Source organism: Scylla paramamosain, unplaced genomic scaffold (genome assembly GCF_035594125.1).
Source record: "Scylla paramamosain isolate STU-SP2022 unplaced genomic scaffold, ASM3559412v1 Contig4, whole genome shotgun sequence".
Lineage (NCBI taxonomy): Eukaryota > Metazoa > Arthropoda > Malacostraca > Decapoda > Portunidae > Scylla > Scylla paramamosain.
Window position 1 is genome coordinate 1,960,001 of NW_026973669.1, and position 12,500 is coordinate 1,972,500.

The 12,500-nt window shown below is 39.5% G+C and overlaps 2 protein-coding genes across 3 annotated transcripts in view; one reads left to right on the forward strand and one right to left on the reverse strand.

Annotated features, from left to right (window-relative positions):
• LOC135096573 (gamma-aminobutyric acid type B receptor subunit 2-like) overlaps nucleotides 1-5,579 on the reverse strand; it is a 144,429-nt gene extending 138,850 nt beyond the window's left edge. For both annotated transcript variants that reach the window (XM_063998159.1, XM_063998158.1), the window contains exon 1: nucleotides 5,334-5,579. The gene's annotated coding sequence lies outside the window, so the exon portion shown is untranslated. The remainder of the gene's footprint in view (nucleotides 1-5,333) is intronic.
• Nucleotides 5,580-6,685: 1,106 nt separating this feature from the next.
• Nucleotides 6,686-12,500, forward strand: part of LOC135096463 (E3 ubiquitin-protein ligase RNF123-like) — a 24,210-nt gene continuing 18,395 nt past the window's right edge. The window contains 5 exon segments of the mRNA XM_063997965.1: nucleotides 6,686-6,895; nucleotides 10,135-10,276; nucleotides 10,635-10,722; nucleotides 11,550-11,643; nucleotides 12,287-12,446. Of these exon segments, the coding sequence (XP_063854035.1) occupies nucleotides 10,171-10,276; nucleotides 10,635-10,722; nucleotides 11,550-11,643; nucleotides 12,287-12,446 (448 nt within the window). The 5' untranslated portion in view covers nucleotides 6,686-6,895; nucleotides 10,135-10,170.

Here is a 12,500-nt window from a genome sequence, read left to right on the forward strand (position 1 = left end):
TGGGGTCAGTAAAGGGTTTGGTGTCTTTAGTGAAGAAGGAAAATCCATTTCTGATTAGCACACATTGTTTCTTGCACCGTGAAGCTCTTGTTGCTAAAACACTTGGACAAGATTTAAAATTTGTTCTTGATAATGTCGTGAAAATGGTGAACTTTATTAAAAGTAGACCAAAGCAGTCAAGATTATTTTCCAGTCTTTGTGAAGAAATGGGATCTGCCCACGAAGGTCTTCTCCTCCACACGGAAGTTCGGTGGTTGTCAAGAGGCAGAGTGTTATCCCGTGTGCATGAACTAAGAGAGGAAATTCTTCTTTTCTTTGCTCTTGAAGAGAAAACAGAATTCTGCGAATTACTGGCTGACGAAATTTGGAATGCAAAATTATGTTATTTGGCAGATCTATTTGAGCATTTGAACAAGGTGAATGTAAGTATGCAAGGGAGAAATGAAAATATGTTAACATGCACTGATAAAATGCAGTCAATGAAAGAAAAAATCAAGGTTTGGAAAGACAGGTCAAGTGAAGGTAATATTGACATGTTTCAAAAGACTGCTGCAGCAAACAACACAGACATTGTTCCACTCATTACAGACCACCTTACAAGCCTAGAAAGGAGCATTGAAAAATACTTCCCAAATATATCTACTGAAAGTTATGATTGGCTGAGAAATCCATTCGTGCTGGATCCCTTACACAAGCCTCAACTTAGCACTCATGAAGAAGAGGAACTAATTGATATCCGAAATGACCGCACATTAAGACTGCAATATATGGAAATGTCATTAGAAAGCTTTTGGATTGAAATGGAAAAACAATACCCACATATTTCAAAAAAGGCCCAGAAAATACTCTTGCAGTTTTCGACCTCATATTTGTGTGAACTGGGATTTCCAGCACTAACAAATATAAAAACTAAGAAAAGATGTAACTTGCTCTCTGTTGAAGAGGAAATGAGAGTGTGTCTGTCAGCTGTCCCTCCCAACATAGAGAGGATATGTAAATCCAGGCAGGCACAGGTGTCTCATTGATAGGGTATGTATTTTTTTTAGTAATAGTTTATTTACAGTACACACTGTTTCCTGCTGTTTATTTGCACCTATTATTTCATCAATAATATTGTGTAACTGAGATATTATGGTTAACACACCGTCCGTGAAAGAGTAAAAGGTTAATTAATGATGAAATTAAAGAGATGGTGCGTCGCCAAATTAAAAACATGTCTTTAGTGCGCCGCCAACCAACAAAGGTTGAGAAACACTGCTGTAGATCCTGACAGGGAATTCTACATACGCATATTAAAGCTTATAGGCCAGTCAATAGGGGAGGAAAAAAGGCCGAATAAGGAAAAAATTCATGGAAAGCTGGAACAAGCTTCATTATCTTTGTAATAGGGTACTTAATAACATATTAATTTTGCACCCCTCTACCGCCCCGGATTTGGTCGCCATCTTGGAAAAATGGCGGCGAAAAACAGTTTTTTGCAAATATCTCGCTTAGGACTGAATTTAGCTGAAAGTTTACTGATACAAAAAATAATCTTCATAAAATTTCCTATAAAATCTCCTTTATTCATTTTTTCTATTTATTGCACCGTTTTGGTGCTAGGAGTACGATAATATTTGAATTTAAATTTTTTCCTATCCTTTGCGCCTGAAAAGCATGTGGTTATTTTTCTTGCATGCAATTTTCAATAATGCTTTAAGTTTCTAAGCTAACTGTAGTTTTTCTTTTGTTTCAGGACTATGAAAACAGAGCCATAGCCTATATCATGGAAAACAATCTCAATTAAAAGGCCTGAAAAGTGTGAAAGTGCATGAAAAATGTCGGAAGGTGTACACACAAGCAAGGAGTGCTGAAGCTTTCCGGTCAAGACAGGAACCCTCTCAAGTGCCTACAACGTCTCCAAGAAGTGTAGTCCCAGATTTTGACTTTCTTAAAGATTGTGTTTTTTGTGCAAAGGAAGCTTCATATGATTTTCTGAAAAAACAAAGCAAAAAACTTTCAAGTGAGCGTGAATGTGTTCATCGTGTAGAGACTCTTCATGTTAGGGACACTATTTTCAAAGCAGGTGAAATGAGAAATGATGAATGGGGCCAAACAGTGTGCACTCGCATATCTAATGTAGTTGATTTAGTTGCTGCTGAGGCAAGGTACCATTCAACCTGCATGAAAAGATTCTACCAAGCATATCCTGGGATGAAACGTGGTCGTCCCAAAAGTGATACAGTTATAGAGGCAATGACACGTGCTTTTAACTACCTGCAAGAAAACAGAGAAGAATGTCAATCTACTTTCAGTAAGATTTTTGAGGCATATGAGGGTGAGCTACCAACTGAAAAAACAATAAAGTCTGAACTGAAAGAAAGATATGGAGAAGACATTGTTGTTTCAGTGAACAAAAACAGAAAGCCTGTGGTGTGTGTTTCCGCGACACAGGGAACAAAATTCTGACTGATGCTTGGTATGAAAAACAAAGAAGTAAGGACGAGAAAGAAGAGCGACTTCGAGTAGTAAAAGCAGCCGCCAAAATAATTGCTGAAGATATAAGGTCCCAGATATGTGAAACTGATCTGATCCATGTCCTGAACATTTCTTCACTGCCATGGATTCTCTTATACCAGATACCAGACATGGATTCTCTTATACCAGATACCAGACATGGATTCTCTTATACCAGATACCAGACATGGATTCTCTTATACCAGATACCAGACATGGATTCTCTTATACCAGATACCAGACATGGATTCTCTTATACCAGATACCAGACATGGATTCTCTTATACCAGATACCAGACATGGATTCTCTTATACCAGCTGTCTTGTTAAAACTGTTGTACTGAAGAACAAGAAAGGTGATAAAAGTAAATGGGAAAGTGAGATGTTATTTAGAAGAATTTCATTCACCAAGAACTCACATGAACTATTCAAACTTAACTTTGAGTATGAAGTAGCTCCATATCCCTTGTCCATCTTTGATGAGACAGGAATGCGCAAAACCAAGAAATCCGTGATGTATGAACTATTTGCACCTCTTAGTGACACAGGAATTGTTGGAGATACGGTTTTTGTTATTGATGGAGGATTTCTGATGCATCGAGTTGTTTGGCTAAAAGGAGAGATGATTTCAGCCATTGTAAAGAGGTACACTGAATATGTAAAGAAGCACTACAAGAGAAATGCCATTGTTATATTTGATGGATATCCAGAAAATGTAGCATACAAAAGTACAACATGTGGTGAGCGTGCTCGGCGAATGATTTGTTCTACCACAGACACAATGTTTGGTGAAGCAATGCCCATAACAACAAGTCAAACCAGGTTTCTTTCAAATGAGAGAAATAAGAGCCGGCTTATTACAATGCTCACCACTACACTGATCAATGAGGGTTGTACAGCAAAACACGCTACTGAAGATGCAGACAGATTGATTGTTGCTAGTGCTGTGTTATTGAAGAATCTACCATGGCTGCATCAGTAACAATCGTAGGAGAAGATGTAGACCTCTTAATCATCCTTACAGCCTTGGTTGGATCAAGGACAAATATATACATCTTAAAACCAGGCAGAGGAAATACAGAAAGCAAGCTGTACACACCAACCTCCATGAAATATGGATCAGTCAGTCATCAAGGACAACATTCTCTTCTTACATGCATTTAGTGGGTCCGACACTACTTCTGCCTTTTTTAGACAGGGAAAACTTAAGTTCATAAGGCTTATGGAAAAACATAAAGAATTAAAAGATCTTGTTGGTGTCTTTAAAGAACCATCTGCTGAATCTGCAAAGATTGCTGAAGCAGGAAAGAATTTAATTTTTCACTTATATGGGCATCATGAATGTGAATCCCTTTCTGATTTGAGATATGTGTGCGATGCTCACTCACTCATTAAGAGTAAATTCACTTTGGCTTCTCTGCCTCCTACAGATGCAGCTGCTCGATTTCATTCCTTACGTACAGATCACCAAGTGCAGAAGTGGTTGGGAAATGACTTGTCTGCAACAAATTGGGGTTGGAATGCAACTACAAAAGGATTGGTTCCAGTCACTACAGATAAAGACCCAGCTCCACCAGACCTACTCAACATTGTGTCATGCAAATGTGCTGCAGGTTGCATGACTGCCACCTGCAGCTGTACAAAGGCAGGATTAAAATGCTCTGTGATATGTGTTTCTTGCAAGGGGCTGTCATGTTCAAACTCTGATGTGATTGATGATGAAGAGGACTGTGACGACCCCCTTCATGCCACATTACAAAACTTCTTGATGTCAGAGAGTGAAGAAACTCATGGAATAGAATAATCAGAATATATTATAGGAGGGCCAGCGACCCACTCCTAATAAAAAGCAAATACAGTTAAAAAAAACAGTGGCCACCCTGCAAGGGATGAAGGTGTCAGACAAGAGATAGATAGATAGATAGATACATGCCAGGCTGTTATCTTATCTTACAGCCATTCTACAAAAGAACCAAACTACTTGTCATTACTTTCCTATGAAGAAAAATGTGGTTCGCTATACTACCCATGACGAGAAAACCAATGCTATCCTGGAAATCAATACTTCTAATTGTGCAGCAACAACTGGTAAAGCATTGTTGAAATGGATAACTTCATAATTTGGGTGGATGGTTGGGTGCAAGGGTTGTAACTCTGCCAGTGAGCATTCACGGTCTGTCCTCACCCAGAAACAAAAAGAGGAAATACACCCGTGAGACAAATTTTGGAGATTGGAGGTATAGGCAAAACAAGCCGCAAACTTTTTCATAGGCTTGGCACGAAAACGGTGTGACATATCAAAAATATGCATAGAAGAGTAATTATAGGACATTTTGCGTAGATTATTTTATGTATTGACATATTTTCTGGTAAAGTGAGTCCCAAGCGAGATATTTGCAAAAAACTATTTTTCGCCACCATTTTTCCAAGATGGCGGCCAAATCCGGGACGGTAGAGGGGTGCAAAATTAATATGTTATTAAGTACCCTATTACAAAGATAATGAAGCTTGTTCCAGCTTTCCATGAATTTTTCCTTATTCAATCCCCTATTGACTGGCCTATTATAATTTTGTGGTTGGAGGGCGCCGTGCTGTTTATGAATCCCGTGACGCCAACCAGCTGCACCGACACGTCACTAGTGCTGTGCTGAGAGGTGCTGTACTGCCGCTGTGCCCCGTGTAGGGAAAAATGTTTAAATGTTCAGGTTACGTCACCCTTGCTGTGTCTCCTGTACCGCTTCAGACCATCCCACCTCTTATCACGTCCTCATCCAGCCACTTCCAGCCTCTACCATCCATTAATATGCACCTCAAACTGTTCCCGCCATTACACTCACCAATATTTCTCCTCCTGGCGCCTTAATTATGTTTTCTTCTTGAGTTATTAAGGAAAATTTGTCACTGATAAGGGATGTCAACACTTGCCGCCATCTGGTTTCTCTAAGCGGGTGTTTTGGTTCTTTTTGGTACGCTGTTTAAGAATTTATTATCTATGATGGTTTTCTTTATAGTTTTTATGATATATTTATATTTGTGTTTTATTATATTTTTTTTTTACTTTATCTTTCATTTATTCATTTACTCATTTACTTATGTTTCTGTTAATCTATCTATATTTTTATCCATATACTTATTAATTTATTATCAATTTATTAATTTACCTACTTACTTATTTTTAATTATCTATTCTAACTCTGTTTATCTATCTTTTCTCTATATTTTTCTATCCAATTCATCTACTTCATTTATTTCTTTATTCATTGAATTTCTTTTTTTCTATTTTCTATTTATATATTATTTTATTTCTTATTTTAGCTGTTTCGTTTTATTAATTAATGTATTTTTTATTTTATTTCGTGTTTCTACATGCGCATTTCCTCATATATTCTTATCACTCTGATATTTTCGCTTTTAATCTCATATCATTTTTTTTTTTTTTTTTCTGTTGTCATTAATTTGTATTATTATTTTTCTAATATTTTTTCTATCGTTGTCTTTCATTCCATTATTTTCCTATTATCATTTTCTGATTATTTTCATTTTGTTACGTTTCTGTTACAGTTTTCTATTACTGCCTCTTTATTTTCTATCATCATCTCAAAATGACGCTTTTATATCACTCTTATATTTTTAGTAATTGATATAAAAATAGTCTGAGGGAAACGTGGTTTTGTCCGTTTCCCTGAGATTTTATTTATCTGCATTAAAATCCTTCCATCATTATTTATGTATTTACAATAATTTAGACAAATAGAAATATTACAACAAAATAACTAATAAGGTTGTATAATGAAAAAAGTACTTTGAGTGTACAGATATCATATCCAATGATATATTATATCTAAGAAAGGGTTTGAAGTCAAAGCCAAATTTCTGAATATCTAATTTTTCCTCTTGTTGAAGTTAACTCAATATTAATGAATATTAGTGTTTAATGAAGTATATAAAGAGTAAATATAAAATTTTATATAGCATAATATCTTCTAATTAATAATTGCATAGTATTTAAATAGACGAAACCGAAGCCAAAGCGAACATTAGTCATTTTAAAGTTATTTTTTTACTTTAACAGACATTTTTGCAGAATTTTTGCTATTTAAATTTTAATAGCTTAGTTTTTTCACAATATGATATAATATGATTTAGAAAAGTAATGCAAATATATGTAATAACTATTTATAATCCAGACTGAAGTCAAGACCGGTGTCGAAACATTGATGGCCGCTGCAGAACCAAAACAACTCTGCGATAAGAGACAGGAAAAGTCATAAAACTTACTCTAAACACCAGCAAGCTTCACTCCCGCCCCTGCTGATGGTGAGGCGAAGGTGAGGCGCGCCAGGAGGAGGCGAGGGAGAGGAGAGAGAGGCAAGGGAGAGGCGGAGACGCGAAAAATAAGGTAAGTGTTTGGGAGTTTGTGTCAACTTGAAAGGTTTACGTTGGAGTTATTTTGTGCGTTTGTTGCTTGTTGTTTGTTGTGATCTGCTCCTCCTGCTGTTTATGTGTGGCAGTGGTGAGCGTGCAGTTAGAGCCGGGGAGTTAGGATAAGTCAGGGGAGTAATTAAGGTAAATTACTTTAATTACATCACGTTATGAAAATGATAACGTTTTGTGTCAATTGTGAGTGGTGAACGTATGTGGGGGAGGAAGTGAGGCGAGGTGAGGGCTGTGGTAGTCAGGTTACGGTAAGTTAGTGATGGTTTGGCTGCTTTAAGGTAGTTAGGAGAAAGTAAATGACCTAAAAATAAGTTATGGAAATATTGACGTGTATTTAACTACTTCATATTTACGGTGTGTGAACCTGGCAGGGGCGGGGGGTCAGGGCAGGTGAGGCAGTGGTGGTGCTAACCCTTTCACTGCCACACCAAACAGTTAGCAGCACTAAAAGGAATACATCAAATCTTTATTAACAAAACTAACCATCTGGAACAGTAAAGGAAATTAAAAGATTATAATTAACATCTTGTCCCCATTGTAAAGGTTAGCTGTGGCCGTGGAACAGGTAGAGGGTGTGCCAGATAGCAGACCAAATGTTAAGTTATGTTAATTACACGTGTTTTCAAAGTAATTACATTTTATAAACATGCGCAAGTTGACAGTGTGTTCAATACATTTATACAAGTGCAGCCGCCTTACATTCTTTGGGCAAAACTACTTTTTTCTGCTGGGTTTTGGTGTGCTTTCAATTCATCTAGTAGTCGTTTCTGACACAAATAATTTTTTTTTTCTTATTATATAACCCCTCCACACACACACACACACACACACACACACACACACACACACACACACACACACACACACACACACCGCGTAGTGTAGTGGTTAGCACGCTCGGCTCACAAGCAAGAAGGCCTGGGTTTGAATCCTGGGCGCTGCGAGGCAAATGGGCGAGCCTCTCAATGTGTAGCCGCTGTTCACCCAGCAGCAAGGAGGTGCGGGATGTAACACGAGGAGTTGTGATCTCACTGTCCCGGTGTGTGGTGTGTCAGTGGTCTCAGCCCTACCCGAAGATCGGTCACTATGAGCTCTGAGCTCTTTCCATAGGGTAACGGCTGGCTGGGTGACCACCAGACGACCACAGGTGAATCACACACACACACACACACACACACACACACACACACACACACACACACACACACACACACACACATAAACGAGCAGAAATTCATTAAAAAAAAACATTAACTAAACGTAGCATAACAAAACCTAACCTAACCTACCCTACCCTAACCTTCCTCAACAGCAAACTTAATAAACATAAATATGAGAGGAAGGGACAGTTTGTGGGGCAACAAAGACACACACCAGTGCTAAGTGTGACCCCAATACTTCAATGACAACATTATTATGTATTTATTTATTATTTATTTATTTATTTATTTATTTATTGTTAGGTTAAGGTTAGGGTAGTTTATTCATTTATTTATTTATTTTATTTATTTATCTTATTTTATTTATTTATTCATTTATTTACATTTTTTCACCACTAGCTAGATACACTTCAATAATAACACTATAATATTGGCATCTAGAGAGTGGCTAGGAGTGGCAGAGACAGTGTAGGGGCTTGTACATTGATGAAAACAGTGAAGGAACCAAGGAGCACCAGCCAGCCACAGGGCAACCCCCAGGCTGGCCACGTCAAGACTCCCTGCGCTGCGTGGGGCTGTGGGCCAACGCCTGGGACCACTTGTACACGGCTGGGCAGGGTTGTTAGGTGCCGCGCCAGTCATGAGTGAAAGAAATAACAAGTGTGTGTGTGTGTGTGTGTGTGTGTGTGTGTATTATCAGAGAAATAAACCACAAATAAGGAGAACAATAATATGCAAGATAGGTATAAGTGTGGAAAGCATGTTTAACGGTAACACACAAGGTAGCAACACACACACACACACACACACACACACACACACACACACTGATAAAAAAAAAATGAAAACAAAAAAAAAGGTTCTGTTTATTGTATTTTTTTTATTTTATTCATTTATTTTTTCATTGAGCAGATAGATAGATATAGATACACCTCTCTGACACCACAGCAGAGTCTTAAGCCAGCAAGAAGCCACCCAAGCAACACCAAAACACAGAACACAAGCGCAGCCAATCACGACACACGCTGCCACGAAGCCACAGCCAATGACAAGCCAGGAAACTCAATGACGTCACTGGCTCAGGGAGGACTGTGTGGCGTTGCTGTGTCACTGGAAAATTAACACAGGGAAGACACAGCAAGCGTTTAGTGGAGAGAGAGTGCGTGGTGCTGGGTGGACATGGTGAGACAGGAATGGTTCGTTGCCTGTGGGTGGAAGAGAGATAGTGAGGGGGGGATAGTGAAGGGGGGGTAGTGAGGGAGATATAACCTTCTATTTTTCCCTCTTCTCTAAGCAACACTATTCTTTACTTTTCATTTTCTATTTATTTATTTTATCTATGTATTTTTTTATGTACGAGGGGCACCAGCTAAGAGCATCATAACTATAATAAAAAAAAAAAGGCCCACTGAGGTGCCGGTCTTCGGTCAAAAGCGGCCAGAAATTAAAGGATAAGTGTGTTGAAACCTCCATCTAGAAGGAGTTTAAGTCACAGGAAGGAGGAGATGCAGAAGCAGGCAGGGAGCTGAGGAGTTCATCTGCGCACATGCCTTGTTCCTTCTTTGTGTTTCTCCAAGCCAGTGTGTGTTGATGAGTGTGTCTCCTGCCATCCACAACATACCAATCCAACTTGTGCGTGTGTGTGTGTGTGTAAGTGAAGTATTTATTTATCTTTATTTATTTATATTTTTTTTCACACGTAGGAGGAACACCGGCCAACAGAAATCTCATAAAAAAAAGCCCACTGAGATGCCGGTTGCCGAATAGGATGGATGCGACAAACACAGCGCTGATTATGCATTGTTTACTGAGTGCTGTGTTATGGTGCTGGTGTTAAGGTGTCGGTGTTTGCAGGGGTGCATGCTGTTGTGGGTTCCTTCTACCTGCTCTCTCTCTCTTTCTCTCTCTCTAACCTAACCAAACCTAACCTAACCTAACCTAACCTAACCAAACTTAACCTATCCTAACCTAACCTAACCCAACCAAACCAAACCAAACCAAACCTGCCTAACCAAACCTAACCTAACCTAACTCTCTGCAGGTGTGGGCAGCGGCAGGGACCCCATAGCAGTGCATCATGTCTGGGGTGATGGGCAGCGGAGGGGGAGGGGGAGCAGGGGGATCATTCCGAGCCTCCCAGACCCCCCTTGTCACCCCCCCAGCACAGTGCCACCCGCCAACAGGTGTGTGTGTGTGTGATTATCAGTATAAAATATTTTGTTATGCAGATAGAGAGAGAGAGAGAGAGAGAGAGAGAGAGACACTTTTCTCTCTCCCAGCATACAGAATTAGCTGGATGTGAAAAATTAATGAAATCCCACAGAATTTTTATTAGCAGAAACATTAAAAAAACTTTAGTAGCAAAACATTAATTAGCAAGATTACCTGTAGCATTGAGAGAACAAAGCTTAATACAACAATTACCAAAGAAGACACAAACAAGCAAAAAAAAAACACTTACACGATAAATTGAGTGAATAAAATCAAGCAAATTATTCAAAAACTCTAACTTCTACTATGTCTTAATTACTCAACCATCAGATCGTCTCCTGGATGGGATTATTCGTCAAGTTTTCCGAGAGGACCTGCAGAGGTACCAAGGCGGACACCCGGATGGACAGTGCCTGGAGTAAGTGCTAGTGCTGGTGGTGGTGCTGGTGGTAGTGGTGGTGGTGGTGGTAGGAGGAGGGAGAGAAGGGATGAAGGGATGAAAAGACAGCAAGGAAGGAGGTAGAGAAGAAAAAAGTTGGTAGTAGTAGTAGTAGTAGTAGTAGTAGTAGTGATGGTAGAGAGAGAAGAGATGAAGAAGGAAAAGAAAAAGGAGAGAGGAAGAAAATAATAAGTTATAGAAAGAAAACAAAAGAAGATTAAACAGATTTATGGACAGGGATGACAGGCAGAAACAGACAGGCATGTTTCATACAGGGACTGCCATGTGTAGGCCTGACGACTTCCTGCACCAACCCTTGTGTTCTTGTATACTACTACTACTACTACTACTATTACTGCTACTATTAGACACAGACACATATGCAAACACAGTAAAACACACTTGAAACACTCACAACACACCAAAACACATTCAAAACACATTCAAAGCACTATCAAGAAATACTCAAAACACACTGAAACACACCAAAACACACTCAAAACACCAAAACACATTCAAACCACACCAAAACATACCAAAACACACTCAAAACACACCAAAACACACTCAAAACACCAAAACACATTCAAACCACACCAAAACATACCAAAACACACTCAAAACACACCAAAACACACTCAAAACACCAAAACACATTCAAACCACACTAAAACACACCAAAACACACCAAAACACACCCAAAACACATTCAAAACTTACCAAAAACACATTCAAAACACACCAAAGCACACTCAAAACACACCAAAACACTGCATCTCTCTCAACGCCCCCCCCTCTCTCCCCAGCGGGATAACAAGTCACCTCCCAGACTACGGCAGCGTACAGTGTCTGCTGAGTGTAGTGCTGGAGGACAGGGCAAGACACCCCCACCAGACCTCTGTGAGTGTGTGTGTGTGTGTGTGTGTGTGTGTGTATGAGATCCCTGGTGGTCGGTCCTGTGTTCCATATCTTCCCTGATTGATCAATATATAGTGAATCGCAATGTGTGTATGTGTGTGTGTGTGAGAAGGTTGGGTTAGTTTTAGCCCCCTCTGTCTCATCAAAATTTTATCCCATCTAGCTTAATGTAACCTGCCTCACACCTCATGGCTTCTCTCATTCATTCTCAATCTTTCAAAGCCTCTCCTAATTTTATTCAGCCTCTGTTTTCTCTTCTGTATCATCTATTTTCCCTCCCAGCCTCTCCCAGTCTCTTAATTAAGCTCAGTCAGTCAGTCAGTCAGTCAGTTAAGCTCCTCTCTCCCTCCCCCAGTCTCTCACAATTCTCTCTCTGTCTCTCCCTCCCTTCTTTCCAATCGCTCAACTGAACTCTCTCTCTCTCTCTCTCTTTCTCTCTCTCTCTCTCTCTACTGCTGTGAAAAAAAGGCTAGAAAGGAACTTACTCTTGCTCACTCTACTTATTTTTCCTTATGCTGTGGAAATTAAAAAATACTCTCTCTTAACTCCTGTGAAAAGATAAAGAAATAAACTCTACTGCTGTGAGAACATTAAAAAACTCTCTCTCTCTCTCTCTCTCTCACAGCTGGTGCCGCCGTGGCCCAGTGACGGCAGGCTGGGTCCGTCCTACACGCACTTTGATGCCAAGAGTGTGGTGGGCAGCTTTTCCTTTGGCCAAGATCGGCTTGTCCTCAACTCCCAAGACAATTTCTCCACCATCAGAGGCAATACTTGTGTCTATAAAGGTGTGTGTGTGTGTGTGTGTGTGTGTGTGTTATAAGTATCTATGTAATCTCACC